This window comes from Mauremys mutica, chromosome 1, assembly GCF_020497125.1.
Source record: "Mauremys mutica isolate MM-2020 ecotype Southern chromosome 1, ASM2049712v1, whole genome shotgun sequence".
Taxonomy (NCBI): Eukaryota; Metazoa; Chordata; order Testudines; family Geoemydidae; genus Mauremys; species Mauremys mutica.
This window is the reverse complement of record NC_059072.1, coordinates 29,514,212-29,533,261: the sequence shown is the minus strand read 5'-3', so window position 1 is coordinate 29,533,261 and position 19,050 is coordinate 29,514,212. Positions and strand designations below refer to the sequence as shown.

Below are 19,050 nucleotides of genomic sequence, written 5' to 3'. Positions count from 1 at the left end.
GTGCTACCAGCCCCACTATGTTTTTATAGTATTTCAATGCCTCTGAACCCCTAAGCCCAATAAAAATCCATAAAATGATTTTTAAAAGTGTTATTCAGCTTTTGCCAGTTAGGCTGCCTGTTAACATCTTATAATAATAATAGGAGATATACCAATCTCCTAGAACTGGAAGGGACCTTGAAAAGTCATTGAGTCCAGCCCCCTGCCTTCACTAGCAGAACCAATTTTTGTCCCAGATCCCTAAGTGACCCCCTCAAGGATTGAACTCACAACCCTGGGTTTAGCAGGCCAATCCTCAAACCACTGAGCTATCCCTCCCCCCGACATCACTCAGTTTGAACACTGTGTTTACACTGACCTGTTTGTAGTCTCTTGCTTCCTGGTTCTTGAGCATTAACAATGCTGCAGCATTTCGATTGCAAACATCATAGAGGAATATTTAAAACCATAAAACAAAAAGCAACCCCAAACCCTCTGCCTCATTGTAATTTCCATTACCTTCTTGAAGCTCTCAGGCTCAATCCTTCAGTGAAGGACTTCACATAAATCCTCAACTCAACCCCCAAGCTACAGTACATCAGCTTAGAAATCTGATGATGCCACCTTTTCTTTTCTTATCTCAGAAAAATACTACCCAGCTTTGCCATAAGATTGCTGCAAGAAGGTAGAATTCTACTAGGTATTTTTTATTACCTTAAGAACATAAGAACCCAGGTCAGACCAAAGATCCATCCAACCCAACATCCTGTCTACCGACAGTGGCCAATGCCAGGTGCCCCAGAGGGAGTGAACCTAACAGGTACACGTCTACCATGATAGAACGCGATCCGATATAACACAAATTCGGATATAACACGGTAAAGGAGCGGGGAGCCCCGGGCCCTTTAAAGCGCCACCTGAGCCCTGCTGCTTTACTGCGTTATATCCAAATTCATGTGGAGCCCCAGGCCCTTTAAATCCCCACCCAAGCCCTGCTGCCAGAGCTCCGGCGGTGATTTAAAGGGACCGGGGCTCCCCGAAGCAGCTGGAGCACCGGGCCCTTTAAATCACCGCTGGGCAAGGCCGGTGCAAGGATGTTTCGTGCCCTAGACAAAAAAACTTTCACCTTGCGCCCTCCCTCCCCCACGCCCCCGCCCTGAGGCGCCCCCCTTGCAGTAGCTCCCTAAGCTGATTGGCTTGGGAGGCGGGAGAAGTGAAGCAGCTGCTTCACCTGCTCCACCTCCTCCCCGAGCACACCATGGCCACTTTACTTCTCCCACCTCCCAGGCTTGCAGCGCCAATCAGCATAGGCACCGCAAGCCTGGAAGGTGGGAGAAGTGAAGCGGCCACGGCGTGCTCAGGGAGGAGGTGGGGCAGGGGTGAGCTGGGGCAGAGAGTTCCCCTGCGTGCCGCCCCCCCCACCCCGCCACTTGCTGCAGGCAGCCCTCCCCGCGCTCTCCTGCCCCAGCTCCCGCCGCTTAAATGCCTGTGGCAACCAGGGCAGCCGAAGATCCGGCCGCCCCGGTTGCTGCCGAAGAAAATGGTGCCCCCCAAATCCTAGTGCCCTAGGCAACCGCCTAGGTTGCTTAAATGGTTGCACCGGCTCTGCCGCTGGGGAAGCCGGTCCAGTCCGGACCGAACCCAATATAACGCGGTCTCACTTATAAGGTGGTGAGATTTTTGGCTCCCGAGGACCGCGTTATATCGGGGTAGAGGTGTAATGATCAAGTGATCTCTCTCCTGCCATCCTTCTCCACCCCCTGACAAACAAAGGCTAGGGACACCAATCCTTACCCATCCTGGCTAATAGCCATTAATGGAGTTAACCTCCATGAATTTATCTAGTTCTCTTTTAAACCCTGTTATAGTCCTAGCCTTCACAACCTCCCCAGGCAAGGAGTTCCACAAATTGACTGTGCACTGTGTGAAGAAGATCTTCCTTTTATTTGTTTCAAACCTGCTGCCCATTAATTTCATTTGGTGGCCCCTAGTTCTTATATTATGGGAACAAGTAAATAACTTTTCCTTATTCACTTTCTCCACACCACTCATGATTTTATATACATCATATCCCCCCTTAGTCTCCTCTTTTCCAAGCTGAAAAGTCCTTCAGGGAGTAATTTCCATTGTAACATATACTGAAGGGTTTGATAAATTATCTTGCTCTTGGAAAAGAAACATCCAACATGTGTAATTTTGTTAGTACAATTTCAGAACATTCTGCTCATACAGTGAACCACAACCACCTACCTGCAGCTGTTCATGTTCTTTCATAAGGCGATCATATTCTCTTTTAAGGCCTTCAGATTGCTTTTTAACTGCAGTCACTTCATTTGTTGCTTTGGAAAGGGCTATAAGATATAGAAGTGAATTTATCAAAACACTTTAGTCACTGCATTTTGATATGAAGAAACATCTATGCAATAATACTACAGCTGTCCAAAGGGTAAATTTTCAATTCTATCTTTAACAGTACGTGCACCAGAAATATACGTTCCAATGTGCAGGTGAACCAATCTGATATATGCCATCATGTGGCAGCAATGTCCCTCTGCCATGTACATTGGCCAAACCGGACAGTCTCTATGTAAAAGAATAAATGGACACAAATCAGACGTCAAGGATTATAACATTCAAAAACCAGTTGGAGAACACCTCAATCTCCCTGGTCACTTGATTACAGACCTAAAAGTCGCAATATTACAACAACAAAACTTCAAAAACAGACTCCAATGAGAGACTGCTGAATTGGAATTAATTTGCAAAATGGACACCATTAAATTAGGCTTGAATAAAGCCTGGGAGTGGATGGGTCATTACACAAAGTAAAACTATTTCCCCATGTTTATTTCCCTCCCACACACACACACACTGTTCCTCACAACTTCTTGTCAACTGCTACAAATGGACTATTTTGATTATCACCACAAAAAGTTTCTCTCTCCTCTGCTGGTAATAGCTCACCTTAACTGATCACTCTCGTTAGAGTGTGTATGGTTCTCTGTGTATTTATATATATAATGCATGTATCCGATGAAGTGGGCTGTAGCCCACAAAAGCTCATGCTCAAATAAATTTGTTAGTCTCTAAGGTGCCACAAGTACTCCTGTTCTTTTTGCGGATACAGACTAACACAGCTGCTACTCTGAAACCTGCCATAAAGGATAAAGGCACTTAGAATCTATGCATCTATAAGGCCAGAAGAGACCATAATGATCATCTAGTCTGACTTCCTGTCTAAACACAGGCCATAGAACTTCCCCCAAATAATTCCTAGAGCATATTTTTTAGAAAAACATCCAATCTTGATTTAAAAATGGCCAGCATATGCCACACGACACTTGGTAAATTCTTCCAGTAGTTAATTACTCTTACCATTAAAAATATAAGCCTTATTTCCTGTCTGAATCTGTCCAGATGCAACTTCCAGCCACTGGATTATTTTATATCTTTCTCTGCTTGATTGAAGAAACCACGATTAAATATTTGTTCTCCACATATGTATTTGTAGAGTGTAATCAAGTTACACCTTAACCTTCTCTTTGTCAAGCTAAACAGATGCAGCTCCTTCACACTATCACTATAAGGCAGCTTTTCTAATCCGTTATCATTCTTGTGGCTCTTCTCTGAACCTACTCCAATTAATCAATATATTTCTTGAATTGTGGGCAGGAGAACTGGACACAGTATTCCAGCAAGGTTGCACCAGTGCCAAATTCAGACGTAAAATAACCTCTCTATTCCTACTGAAGATTCTCCTGTTTATACATCCCAAGATCACATTAGCTCTTTCGGCCACAGCATCACACTGGGAGTTCATATTCACCTGATTATCCACTACAACCTTTTTCAGAATCACTGATTCCTACGATAGATTTCCCCATCCTGCAAGTATGGTCTTCATTCTTTATTAACAGATGCATACATTTAAGCTGTATTAAAACAGTTTGCTTGTGCCCAGTATACCAAGTGATCCAGATTGCTTTGTATCAGTGACTTGTCCTCTCCATTATTTAAAACTCCCTTGACTTTGGTATAATCTGCAAACTCTATCAGTGATGATTTTATGTTTTCTTCCAGGTCATTGATAAATATGTTAAACAGAAGAAAGAACTGACCTTTATGGAAGCAAATCTGCTCAATGATGAGTCCCTGTTTACTGGTCTCAAAATGTAACTATCATCCAGTTTTCAATCTATTTAATGTGTGCTAATTTTATATCATTTGAGTTTTTTAATCAAAATGGTATGCAGTACCAAGTCAAATCCCTTACAGAAGGGTAAGTATCAACACTATTACCTTTATCAACCAAACTTAATATCTGTTTTTGATGTGGTTACAAGTTAGTTTGACAAGATCTATTTTCCATAAACCATGTTGATTTGCATTAATTACATTACCTTCCTTTAGCTCTTTATTAATTGAGTCCTGTACCAGCTGCTCCATTATCTTGACTGGGATTGACAGGTCTATAATTACCTAGATCATCCTGTTCACCTTTTTAAAAAATTGGCAAACTAGCTGTCTTCCAGTCTTCTGGAACTTCCCCAGTGCTCCAAGACTTATTGAAAATCAACATTAACAGTCCAGAGAGCTCCGCAGCCAGTTATTTAAAACTCTTGAATGCAAGTCACCTGGACCTGCTGATTTTAAAGTATCTGACTTTAGCAGCTTCTGTTTAACATCCTCCAGAGATATTAGTGAAATGGAAAGTGTGTTATCACCATATAATGAGACTGTATCATCTGTTTTACCCCAAATACACAGAAATATTTACTGAAGACCTCTACATTTTCTGCATTCTTTCTGATAATTCTGCCATTGCCATTTAGTAATGGACCAATACCATTGTCAGGATTGTTTTTGTTCCTAATATATTTATAAAATTCCTTACTGTCCTTATGAACTTATGAAAATATTTATGTTTGACTGGTGACCAATCATATGCTTTGAAAAGTGTAAATTTAAGAACATGTTCAGCACCTCCCACTCTCATTGAAGTCTTTGTACCCAACTCCCAGCCTTAAAAACTCAAACTGGGCAAGAGTAGGATGCTCTTGCCTGGGCCACAGAAGAGGAGTGGAATTGTTCTAAGAGGGCTTCTCCACCCTAATAACTGGAAAAGCTGCAATGTTCCTACCACATACTCCTCTCTGCAGAAGTGGCGGACCAGATCATCACAGCAACTCTTAGGCCTTTCCCCTGCTCAAACTATTAATCCTCTACTGGGGAAATGGTTTTGCTACCAGATAAGTTTTAATTATTGCATGAATTATCAGTGTTGGTTGCAAGGTAATTTCTTTTTAAAATGGCTAATACTTTGCTCTTGCATAGTTTGAAAGATTATGTGAAGGGCCACTTTCTTTAGAGAATCTCAAAGTGTATTTGCAAAACATTTTCCAGGCAAAGAAAATAAGGCACAAACAGGCTAAGTGATTTGTCCGAGATAACAGCAAGCCAGTTGTAAAGCTGGGAGTAATACTCAGATCTCCTGACTCTCAGTACTGTGCTCTAATCAGAAACACATCCTTCAGAAACGTTAATTCTTCATTAAAAACTAATTCACTTGGCTCCTCTCCTCACAGCATTTTCACTGTTTTTACATTGAGTGAGCAATTCCAAGCAATTGGATAAAATGTTTATCAAATTCAAATTAAGTTTGTCCCTTGCAGAGGGACTTCATAACATCTTAACATGCTGCTTAAGTAGATTGGCAGGCCCTGCAAAAGCCCTCCTCACCAGGGTTAATGATATCCCTTTGAAAAAATATAACCAGAAATATTCAGCTATGACATGTACTGCATTGCATGGGATGCCTCTTAATAAAGTAAGTCTAGAGCTGATGTGGGCAAACTATGGCCCGCGGGACCATCCTGCCCGGCCCTTGAGCTCCTGGCCAGGGAGGTTAGCCTCAGGCCCCTCCTCTGTTGTCCCCCTCTTCCCCACAGTGACGCTGCCACGCGGGAAGCACTCTGGGCAGCGCGGCTGCGTGCTCCTACAGGGCCATGTGGCAGCGTGTCTGGCTCTGGCCAGGCGGCGCGGCTGCCAGACATGCTGCTCTGAGCAGCATGGTAAGGGGGCAGGGAGCGGGGGGGGGGGGGGAAGAGGGATAAGGAGCAAGGGGTCCCGGGGGACAGTCAAGGGACAGGGAGCAGGGGTGATTGGATGGGGTGGCGGTTCGGGGGGGGCAGTCAGGGGATGGGGTGGGGGCTGGATAAGTGTGGGAGTCCTGGAGGGCCTGTCAGGGGTTGGATAGGAGGCGGGGCAGTCAGGCAGCAGGGGTGAGGGTTGGATGGGGGAGGTTGGATATGGGGCTGGGAGGGGTCCCAGGAGGGGGTGGTCAGGAGACAAGGAGCAGGGGGGGTTGGATGGGTCAGGAGTTCTGAGGGGGGCAGTCAGGGGGTGGGAAGTGAGAGGGGTCAGACAAGGGGTGGGGGCCAGGCTGTTTAGGGAGGCACAGCCTTCCCTACCCGGCCCTCCATACAGTTTTGCAACCCCGATGTGGCCCTCGGGCCAAAAACTCTGCCCACCCCAGTCTAGAGGTTAAAGCAAAAGGATGGGAGCATGGTAGGCTTGTCTTGTATATCTAGCTCTGCCAATAACTCAACATGTGACTTGACCTGGTCACTTAACCTTCTTGTATCTCAATTTCCCCATTTGTAGATGGAAAATGATGTTTACTCACTTTTGTAAAATGTTTTGAGATCCTGTGAAGGTTTTCATGTAAAGGGCATTTTCACACATCCCTTCAGCCTGGTTCTCCCACACCCAGATATGACCCGTGCCTGCCGACAGCGGGGGTGGGAAGGTACAGAGGGCAGCCAGCTTCAGCAGTATTACTGAGCGTGCTTAGTACAAGCCAAACAGCACATCTGGGGGACATCGTCTCTGCCCCCGCCTCTTTAAAACAAAAACCTACATAATGCCCAAACTGAACTCTCACTGGTAGTGATAAAATTTATCAAATGCTTTCATGTGTCCCTGTTTTTTGTTCAGACCTTTCAAATCTTGAACAATCTTGCATCAATTTATTTTAAATTAAAAAATGAATGAATTATTGTAATATTATAGGTCTTGAAATGGTGTGTGTTTTTTAAAACTAGATTGGCCAAAACCATCCCTTACCTCCCCCCATAAAACCTAGAGAACTAGCAACACAATGTTCTTGTTACACTTATTTTGTACACAAACCAAATCTGTTTAAAGGGTCCATGATCCTGTTTCAGCAGCATCTTTTTCCTCCCCCTTCCCACCCCATTATCAGCCTCTGAGAACTATTTTGAATACTTTTTAGTTCTGCGTGTGTGTGTGTGTGTGCGCACGCGCGCGCGTAAATATAATGTGTTCAGAAGCACCTGAGGGTATGTCTACTGTGAAAGTACAGTATCAGAGGGGTAGCCGTGTTAGGCTATGGCTACACTTGCACTTCAAAGCGCTGCCGCGGCAGCGCTTTGAAGCGCTAAGTGTAGTCAAAGCGCCAGCGCTGGGAGAGCTCTCTCCCAGCGCTGTCCGTACTCCACCTCCCTGTGGGGAATAACGTACAGCGCTGGGAGCCGCGCTCCCAGCGCTGGGGCTTTGACCACACTGGCGCTTTGCAGCGCCGCAATTTGCAGCGCTGGAGAGGGTGTGTTTTCACACCCTGCTGCAGCGCTGCAAATTTGCAACTGTAGCCATGGCCTGAGTCTGGTTCTGTAAAAGCAGCAAAGAATCCTCTGGCACCTTATAGACTAACAGACGTTTTGCAGCATGAGCTTTCGTGGGTGAATACCCACTTCGTCAGATGCATCCGACGAAGTGGGTATTCACCCACGAAAGCTCATGCTGCAAAACGTCTGTTAGTCTATAAGGTGCCAGAGGATTCTTTGCTGTGAAAGTAGAATTAATTAGATTGTAAAAGTAGAATGAATTAAAGAAATGCTGTATCTTCCTTTAAGCAGGAATGAGGAATGTTGAAATAAAGTTGTCAGGAAGAGAAACATTAAGGTATGGAACAATGGGTCCACTTAAGCTAATGTGGGACATTAGCAGGAGATTGGTAAGAGTTAATAAGGAAATAAGATGTGTGTCTAGCCCCAGGTAAACTTATCAGTTCTGTTCCCTTTGTTATCTTGTTAAGTTCGTGCCCTTTTTATCTGTATAAATAAAGTAACTTAAGCCTTGCATGGCACTCACACATTATCTGGGTGTATTAGCAGAATGCGTTGCTAATAAAACAGAGTGGTCTGACAAATTGTGAGTCCTGAATCTAACTTTGACACTACACTGCAGCCAGGAGCTGATATTCCCAATGTGGGCAGACAGACTTGTGCTAACTCACCTTGAGCTAGTGTGTTAAAAATGTCTGTGTGAAGACTGCAATACTGGAGGCAGCTTGGGCTAGCTGTCTGAACTTGGACCCAGGGGGTCAGGCTGGCTTGGACTCAGGCTGCCAGCCCAAGTCTCAGCCAGTGCCACAACGTCCCCACTGGTACTTTTAGCACACTAGCTTGAACTTAGTTAGCACGAGTCCCAGCTGCAGTGGAAACATACCCTAAATCTCATTTTCAAAAGCGACTTAAGCTTCGAAGCACCAAATGCACTTTTGAAAATTTTACTCATCATTTAGTTCAAAATTACCACCCCACAAACACACACTTTAAACATTTTGCAAAACATGAATGCCACATTAAACAAAAAAGACAGTCATGTTACCCCTTTTGCTTATTGTGGTTGGAAGGTTGGCAGGGAAAAAAAGGGAGACATGTCAGTGGGGTTCTGTGTCCACTTATTTTGGATTTCTTATTCTGTGTAGTGGAACAGCTTTGATATGGATGGAGTCTGGTATGGAAGAAGGGTCATTTAATGAAAATATATAGGAATGGAAGAGCAAAAGGGTTGTCATGCTCTCAGATACAGGCAGAATGTTTGGTGCAAATCATATGGAGTGGAGCATTATCATGAGATCTCCACATGCTACTGAGGAATTTGGCACAGATCTGTTCTGCTGCAATGCTTAATTAATACTTGTCAATCTGTATAACTTTTTGTTATGTGTAAATAAAGCTGTAGCTTTTACTAGATGTTAGTGCAGTGCCTGCAGAAGGCAAGGTGAGTTGAGGACGAAAAGGAGCGGGTCAATTCTGCTGTACGTCCCTCAGAAAAGGTCCCATGGTCATGAACAAAAACTTCACATTTCAATAGTTCCCTAAAGTACAGGATCCATAAGTGAGAAAGGATAGATAAGACAAATGCCTGGTTAATATATAGACAAGGTGGATGAGGTTAATACCGGTATATAGTCATTTAAATGTATTTTTCTAATCCATTTTCTAATCCATCCACGAAAAGGATAGCTGAGAAAAGGAAAGTCCTGCAAATTAAACTCAGACCAGTTTATTTCACTGCAGGTTTTTAGACAATTTATGGCACTAGCAAAGTAGTGTATTATGTTGTTTCAGTATGTAGGGCTATTATGTTTACTCTTGATTGAAATTTAGGAAACTAAAACACATCGAAGAAACTTCACATTTTCAGAAATAGCCTCGAGAAGTTCCCCTGCAAATTTGTATGTACAAGTTTTCCATAAGTAAACTTGTCTACATGCAAAAGGTAATCAGTACAGTGCTAGCAGATAGGTTGAGAGCCTTTGAGAATTTAGATAAAATTTTCCTGTTATAAGCAATTTTAGTCTTGAAATGTACCTGTGTGCAAAAGGAGAAATATTTTCTTATTTCTGGATTCATTTTTTGGGCTTTATACAGAAAATCATACCAGAAGACAGTCAGTCACTCATGACCATCAGGTCTACATCACCACTACTAAATCCTGCTAGCACTCAGTCATTTTCAGATAGTAGTGAAACAGTCTTCATAATATGTATGTGCATCTATAAACTGCCATCTCAGAATTTCTCTCTAAGGACATGTAATTACATGTCCAGGTATGCTAAAAATGGACTTACGCTCTGAAAGTGCTAGCTAACCCACTGCTGGGTGCCTGTAAAGCCCTCAGTATGTGGGTCTGCAATAAAGAAAAATAAAAGCCCCCATTTCCTTCACTTCCATAGCATTGCTAAAAAAGAGGCCTAAATGGGGATGGGAAAACCAGAACAAAACATAACAAAAAAAACCTGTCTGAAATCTTTGTCACCTCCTCTACTACTTTTTCTCAGATTTAGGTAAACCCCTTATCTACAATTCTGGCCTTGTTTTCTCTAGGAAAAATGGTGTGTTCTAAACTCACACACCAGTTTGTCGTTTTCATATGATTAAGAGACTGCTCCTCAGAGGGCCTCTGGCAGGGAAAAGGGTAAAGGAGACCCCCTCCTTTCAAAATAATGGATTTTTGCTGTATTAATGCATCAAGCCCAATTAAAAACAGCTGTTCTGCAGTTTTAATTTGTCTTCAGCTTTAGAACTGACAACTATGATTCATTAAATGTTTGGAGTTGTTATTCTTGCAGTTTAGTAGCAAAGGCACACTACTCTAGCCAGGGCACTGACCACTCTGATCTCATAAGTACTGCTACCTTATGGTGACAGCATTCTGTATATCGTCAAGGAAAAATATTTTTAGACTAGATTGTGTCTATTTGATCTTTACAAGGTCACAAGTGATGTTATCTAAAACATTAATTTCAGATGGGTGAGAGTGTTCATAAATGTCACACACCTTGAAAGATCAAAAGAGGACATCTTCAAACAGGTAAAATCTGCTTTTATCTCAGTGTCAATTAACCAAGAAAGCAGTTCTGACAGCCTAAACCTTAAAAACGATAGCTGATAACATATGGTGTCATGCTACAAAGCACATCATCCCCCCCCCTTTTTAAAAAAATAAAAAAGAGAAGAAATGCAAAATGTCTCTACAGTTTAAAAAAAAAAAGAAGAAAAAAAAGAAAGAAAAGAAAAATACACACACAGTCAGAATTCCGGGAAGGGCTTACCTTGTATCTGTGGTTTAAAAACTACACTGTACCGAATAAACTTTTCATATACCATCCCTTTTTTGGTATGAAGAGGAAGATTATACATAGGCTTGGAAGGATTAGATTTGTATCAGTAAATATAAAGTTAATGTCAATTTCACTGGTCACACACAAACTAATGAAAAATGTTTCCATTGATGCTAATCAAAATGTATAGATAGGCAAAGTAAGAAAAATGCTGCTTAAAAAATTAAGGATATTTTCTTTGTATATTTTGACATCTGATGTTGACAATTTGTGTTTTAAAGTTTTATAACTTTAACTATTTTAATCTTGTAGTGAGGCAGTGTGGTTCCTGCCGCCCTGGAGAGAGTCCTGCCCAACACCAGCATGGGTGGAGCCAGGGAGCTCTGAGCCTGCCCCCCAGAGGGTCAGGCATGGCACTGGAAGTATAAAGGCCCGACCCCAGAGCTCACTGAGACGGCAGCCGCTGGGGAGGCCAGACGCCTCCGGCCTAGCTTGCGATTGGGAAACCCCAGTGGCCTGCAGTAAACCCAAGGACTGGCCCAACCTGCCCCGTGCCAGCTACCCAGAGGAGTTGCAGGCCTGCTCCGTGCCAGCTACCTGGAGGAGTTGCCAGGCCTGCCCTGTGCCAGCTATCCCGAGGAACCCATGGTGCTGGACCCCCCTGAGGACACCACCCTGACCCAGGTACCTCAAGAGGGGGAGTCTGGAAGTAGCCCAGGGGCAGCCAACCCTAGTCTGGCTGCAGCACTGCCAGAACCCATGTCAGTGTGTTGCGGCCAGGATCCCTACTGACTCAGGAGCGGGTCTTCTGCCGCTGCTAGGGCCCCAGGCTGGGACACAGTGGAGTGGGAGGACTTGCGTCTCCCCTGCCACCCAGCTCTCGTGTGGCAGTCTCTTCCTCTCCCAGGCCCTTTGGAGCCAAGGGCATGGGCTGACTGTTATATACTGTTGTTGCTCAGCCCCAGCCTGAGGGCCTGAGCACTTCACTCACTATTGCCCCGCCTTGACCTAGGGCCTGGGCTTGCTGTGTTTAGTTCTGCCCTCACAAAGGCTGCAGAGGAAGACTCCCGCGGCCAAACTAATTCCCCACAAGACATCTTCCCAAATTTAGTGAGGTGGTGTGGTTCCTCACCGCCCCAGAGAGAGACGAGGCCCAGCTAACCTCTCTACAAATCTCAACTTCTGTCATTACTGTCTAACCCTTCCATAATTTCCTAAAAGTGAAAGTTTAAATCCATAACAGAAAAATGCTTTAAAATTATCAATATTATCCACCAAAATTTTAAAAAAGTAAAGATCGCAATTCTGCCAAGCCTAGTTATATATTACAAGACATGAAAGGTTATCTTGGTACCTGTAAATTGCATTCTTATACAGTATAACACTTTGATATCAAGACCTACCCCACTGAATTAAAACAGCTAAAGGTTATAATTCTAATGCCTTAGTTACATTATAATTGTTTACAACATACAACTTTGCATAACATGTTTACTGTAAGAGAAAGTGACACTGACTGTACCTGAAATACTGGGCCAAAAGCACCTGCTTACAAAGGTCTCAAACTCCATTTAAGTAAGTGGAGTTCACCTGACCTACACCAGGGATTATTTGATCAAGTGAGCTAAAATCTTTTATTTTTATTTTTTTTAAGGAAATAAAAATCAAAATTACTTGAATACATAAATATGATGAATCTGATATTTTTGTTAGGAGATTTCTTAGACTATTGAATTTAAGGACCAAGCTTTGAGGCATAGAAAGCCAAGTCATTCTCATTAAAAAGAACAATTAAAAAAACAGGTTACCATTTGAAGTTTTCTTTAATTCCGCTTTCAGTTTTTCAGTTTCTTTCCTCAGTTTTTTATTGTCTTCTTCTAGGGCCTGTTCATTTTCACACTTCCCTTTTTCATTCAACGCCTAGCCAAAATTAATAATGATAATAATAACAAAAAATTGTGAGTATAGTTAGTATTAGTTTAAATTACTGCTAGATATTAATACAAATGACCAAACAACATTGGCCCTCATCCTACAATGTGCTGGATGTCTTCAATTCCCACTGATGTCAAAAAGAAGCTATAAAAGATTAGCACCTCTGGAAAAACAAAACAAAACAAAACAGATGCATCCATAAATATAGTCATAACATTTAAGGTTGAAAGGGACCATTTGGATTGTCTGTTATAACCTCCTGCATAACATAGGCCAAAGAAATTCACCCAATAATTTCGGCATCAAACCCACAATGTGTCTAAACTATAGCATCTCTTTGAAAATAAAAGATCCAGTCTTGATTTAAAGACTGCAGGTGATAGCTTACCAAGAGATGTGGTAGATTCTCTGCTCCAATGGTTAGCTACCTTCACTGTTAAATTGTGCCTTATTTCTACTCTGAATTTGTCCAGGGGTAGCTTCCAAACATTGGATCTCATTATTCCTTTTTCTGACAGATAAAATAATAATCTATTATCAGAAAATCGCTTCTCCTTGTAATACTTGTAGTTTGTGATCAAGTCATCACTTAATCTTTTATATTAATAAGATGTTTAGGTACTTAAATACATCTTATTTCCAGAAATGCTAAGCACCTGGAAGTCCCCACAAAAGCTGTAGTAGGCACTAAATAAAAGTTATGTACCTACTGTACTTGCTATTATGAATCTTTATATTTCAAGCAATTTTATAAAGAGTTGTGCCTTAATTATAAAATGATAAAATATCCAGGATTAGTCACTGTTTCTTGTGACTTTTTCCTCATTTCTCCTACAACTTCCTCTCCCATGCGTCTACTCCTCCCTCCCCAGTATTCTCCCTTCAAAGAAATTCAATCCTCCGCTCAATTGACCTCCCACATCAAGCACATGAACGTGAACTGTCTCATTTAAGGAGAGCAAGGGAAGAGGCAAGCTTTTAGGTGAAGAAAAGGAGCAACACATTTTCTTGTGCAGAGCGACAGAGGGTGGAGGAGATAGGATACTGGACATTCAAAGGTAAAGAGGTAGATACCAGAGTCAGCTACATGGGAAAAAGAGCTGAACTCATGAGATCAAATGAGATTGCTCAGAGTATTCAGGAGAAAGAGCAAAAGGTCCCTGGATTTTTATCAAGGGCATCATCCAAGACGGGTGAAAGAGGAACTACCAAATAAAATGTTGAAGGAGTAGTCAGTAATGTAAGAGATGGTGTGTTTGATTATGGATTTATTACCTCTAACCTGGGTCCCTTATACTCCAACACACAATTTCAGAGCAAGTGTCCTTCAGTTCTATGGCAGAGTTCTGTAGGTTAATTTATTTTTTCATCATTTATTGCTGAGTCCTCTCTGAAGGCATAATTTATGGAAACCTGGGGTAAAGGGGAAGGTTACTCCCAATATGGTTGGGTGTTTAAGGTTTCTGTAGGGACAGTACCCAGCTGAGATAGATAAATACCGAGTACCCAGCTGAGTGAATAAAGCTCCATCCTTCTCTGGTTGACAGTGGGACCCTGGGAGGTCAGAGCTGGGCTGTAGAGGGAACACTGTGTCCCAGAGAAACTGTACTAGTGAGCTGGGGCACTGGCATACCTCTGTTTCTCCTCGGCTGTGAAGTGTGTCCATATGCAGAGAGTCTGACCAATACATACACATGCTTCCAGGGCTGGACAAAATAGTAGGCAACTATAGGCCCATACCTATAGACCCAGCTCCTGAAAGCATTTGGCTAGATAAGAATCTCAACTTTTAGTAAAAAAGGGGTTTTTTTAGCCCTCATGGTTGTAGAGGTAACCCAAATCTGTAGACAAACACCAGCTCTGAGTGTAGAATTGCCCATTTTTTCCTCAATAGAGTGTTAATTCAACCCCCCACCACCACTACCCCGCCAATCCCTGCAAGCTACCTCAGCAGAGGATTGTGTGTGTCACAGGCGGGGAAGACAGCAGCAGGCCTGGCCCAATGAAGCAGATACACCCTGGCTGCTAACGTAAGTACTTGGGCCACCCTTTCTTTTCTGGGGTAAGAGAGTGATCCCAAATGCTGCAGCTGCTATTTTCCAGAAGAGGGGGGGCCCTGATGCCATTCCTGCCAGGCTAAGAAAGGGACTCCATGATGCTCTGTGAGAGAAGTGGACTTTATTCCACCACCACTTCAAGTGGGGGGTGGGGCTTTCGTGCAAGGGCAGAGCCATTGGGAACCTCCTGTCATTGTGTGCCTAGGGACCCAGACTATCTTAAACCAGTCCACTACACTTTGCATCCCAAGCGGGATGGAGCTCTGCCTGACACCCACCAGCATGGCCCTTGGCTGCCACAGTTCTCCCCTCAGGGGACACACCTCCAGAGATATGCAAGGAAGGTCCTGATGAGCCAGGAGAGCTACTCTGCTTTCTGACTCTGTTATTTGCAAGAGGGGAGAATGTGCTGCTTATGTAACACAGTCCCCTTTGTAGTGAAAGCAGCACAGAAAGAGGAAGAGGAAACTGCAGCCACAACACAGCAGGACAGAAAATACAAGATGTCAGGCATCTGGCTAGAGCAAAATGGCAGATTTCCCAGCCAAAACAGGGGATTCTATGGTAGTTTGGCAAAATGCCAAATTCCATGAACACAGAATCATAGACTACACAAAGATTTGCCTACAATCCACTCTATTGATCTTATTTCCTTACAAGACACCTACCCAAATTACCAATAAATTTTGTGTATCCTTTCTAGTACATATTGATCTTAAAGTTTGTTCACATATGTAAGAGTTATCAAAAACAGTTATGGTTCCTGGCTCCACAAGCTGTTACCGCCTACTTACACTGAAGGTAACTCTATTTTGATAATGTGTTTTATTGACCAGAATCTCAGTTGTGAAACAAAACTGCCAAAATTTGTATTTTTGACTTCTTGCTTAACTTTTTCCTACAGAGATCCAACTAGTTAGTGCCAGGCAAAATTCCTTATATTACACAACACCGATGAAATACATTAATTTTCCTTCCTTAACAATACCATGTATTGAACCAGCCAAAGGATTACTTCAAATGGCAAATTTTAAACCTTTTGTTTCTACTTTTCCTAAAGCAATATATTTTTTGAAAAGTTAAATTGTAAGTGCATAAACAAATTAGCTAATACCCAAGTAACAGCCATAATGAAAGTAGCTAGCATGCCAATAGCCAACATAATACTAGATGTTTGTGTAAGTGATTATATGACATGGTGGATTAAAAAAATTAAGAAAAAAGAAAAATCAGTTTTAGTTTAAATTGGATTTTTATTTAAATTGAAAACAGGTCTCTTTTTAAAAAATAAACATAGTTAGATTATTAATTTCAAATTCAATTGTATGTGAAGGCCTAAACTTCTTATAATGAATTAAAATAATTTAGATTAAATACTAAAAAATAAAATTAAGCAATTTGTATTTGCTGCCAAGCTTTAAAGAAAGTCAAACCACTGAACTGGTGAAAGTCACTGGCTAAGCAACTTGGAACCACAGTTTGCTGATGCACTAAGTCAGCTTTTGGTAGCAGTGGCCTCTTCTGCAAGTGCAGAGAGAGGATTTTCCTCATTTCAGTTTATTCAACTAGTTCAGTTCAATGACTAATTCATTCAGAGTTAGGAAACCAACTGGGAGCTAAAAAAGCATGAAACTTCTTTCCCCTTCCAATCTATGAATGAAAACTAAGCGTGACAGGATGAGATGTACAAGTTCTAAAACTCTGAAAGACATGGTGAACAGAATTAATCAGTTCAATTTACTAACTACAGATATTAGTTTGAAAGGCCAACCATGTTTTGATACATAAAAAATAGCGCATCCAGCATATTTAAGGTAGATTTAATAAAATAATTAAAGGCCGTTTTTGTGCATTTTAATCAATTTTGAACTTCCATCCAAATAGAGCTCAACACAAATCACAAATAAAAATTCATCTAGTAAAAAATAAACGCATAAATCAAGAATCTGAATAAGTTAAGCTATATAATTGCTTAAATAAATATGTATTGTTAGCAAAAAGAAACATCAAATTTAGTGTAAAGGCTATCTTTAGTTGTACATCAACATGTTTTAATGGTTACCAACCAATGAGAATCAACTTTTTGTTAGGAAAATAACTAAAAAGTATGATTAAAACGAGCAAAGCACGATTAAAATTGATTATTTAAATAATTATTAAAATCGGTGATTTAAATACTTTGATTTAAATCAATTCATGCTATTACATGAGCCTCATTCAAGCAAAGTATTGGGCAACCTTGGAAGTCGTTAAGGCCACTGCAGAGAAACTAAATTAATCCTTTGCATTGGTCTTCACAGCTGAGGAGGTGAGGGAGATTCCAAAACATGAGCTGTTCTTTTTAGGTGACAAGCCTGAGGAACTGCCCCAGATTGAGGTGTCATTAGAGGACATTTTGAAACAAACTGATAAACTAAACAGTAATAAGTCACCAGGACTGGATGGTATTTACCCAAGAGTTCTGAAGGAACTCAAATGTGAAATTGCAGAACTATTAACTGTGGATGTAACCTAATCACTCCAGACACGATCCCGGCAATTACAGGCCGGTAAGCTTGACTTCAGTACCAGGCAAACTGGTTGAAACTATAGTAAAGAACAAAATTGTCAGACATATAGATGAACAGAATTTGTTGGGGAAAAGTCTACCTGGTTTTTGTAAAGGGAAATCATGCCTCGCCAATCTACTAGAATTCTTTGAGGGGGTCAACAACCATGTGGACAAGGGGGATCCAGTGAATATAGTGTATTTAGATTTTCAGAAAGCCTTTGACAAGGTCCCTCACCAAAGGCTCTTCAGCAAAGTAAGCTATCATGGGATAATAAGAGGGAAGGTCCTCTCATGGATTGGTAACTGGTTAAAAGATGGGAAACAAAGGGTAAGAATAAATGGTCAGTTTTCAGAATGGAGAGCAGTAAGCAGTGGAGTCCCCCAGGGGTTTGTACTGGAACCAGTCCTATTCAACATATTCATAAATGATCTGGAAAAAGGGATAAACAGTGAGGTGATAAAATTTGGAGACGACACAAAACTACTCAAGATAGTTAAGTCCAAAGCAGACTGCGAAGAGTGACAAAAGGATCTCACAATACTGGGTAACTGGGCAACAAATTGGCAAATGAAATTCAATGTTGATAACTGCAAAGTAATGCACATTGGAAAACATAATCCCAACTATACATATAAAATGATGGGGTCTAAATTAGCTGTTACCACTCAAGAGAGATCTTGGAGTCATTGTGGATAGTTTTCTAAAAACGTCCACTCAATATGCAGCAGTAGTCAAAAAAGTTAAACACAATGTTGGGAATCATTAAGAAAGGAATAGATAATAAAACAGAAAATATCATATTGCCTCTATATAAATCCATGATACGTCCACATCTTGAATACGGCATGGAGATGTGGTCACCTCATCTCAAAAAAAAAAAAAAAAAAAAAAAAGATATATTGGAATTGGAAAAGGTTCAGAAAAGGGCATCAAAAATTATTGGGGGTATGGAATGGCTACCATATAAGGAGAGATTAAGAAGACTCGGACTTTTCAGCTTGGAAAAGAGATGACTAAGGGGGGATATGACAGAGGTCTATAAAATCATGACTAGTGTGGAGAAAGTAAATAAGGAAGTGTTATTTACTCCTTCTCATAACACAGGAACTAGGGGTCACCAAATGAAATTAATAGGCAGCAGATTTAAAACAAACAAAAGGAAATATTTTTTCACACAACGCAGTCAACCTATGGAACTCCTTACCAGAGGATATTGTGAAGGTCAAGACTAGAACAGGGTTTTAAAACGTACTAGATAAGTTCATGGAGGATAGTCCATCAACGGCTATTAGCCAGGATGGGCAGGGATGGCGTCCCTAGTCTCTGTTTGCCAGAATCTGGAAATGGGCGACAGAGGATGGATCATTTGATGATTATCTGTTCTGTTCATTCCATCTGGGGCACCTGGCACTGGCCACTGCTGAAAGACAGGATACTGCGCTAGATGGATCTTTGGTCTGACCCAGTATAGCTGTTCTTATCAGTGAACAACAGCTTTCAAGAAGAGTGCTATATAAATGTGTGTTTCAAAAATCCTGTGCAGAAAGACATACAAACTAGAGAGATCAATCACATCAGCCACTACTAAAATACA

At 41.7% G+C, this 19,050-nt stretch overlaps 1 protein-coding gene across 2 annotated transcripts in view; it reads right to left on the bottom strand.

The window, feature by feature from the left end:
* Window positions 1–19,050, bottom strand: part of LOC123377407 (B-cell receptor-associated protein 29-like) — a 52,088-nt gene that overhangs the window by 4,816 nt on the left and 28,222 nt on the right. For both annotated transcript variants that reach the window (XM_045030298.1, XM_045030289.1), the window contains exons 6-7: window positions 12,721–12,832; window positions 2,230–2,330 (exon numbers count right to left, since the gene is read on the bottom strand). In XM_045030298.1, the coding sequence (XP_044886233.1) occupies window positions 2,230–2,330; window positions 12,721–12,832 (213 nt within the window). The remainder of the gene's footprint in view (window positions 1–2,229; window positions 2,331–12,720; window positions 12,833–19,050) is intronic.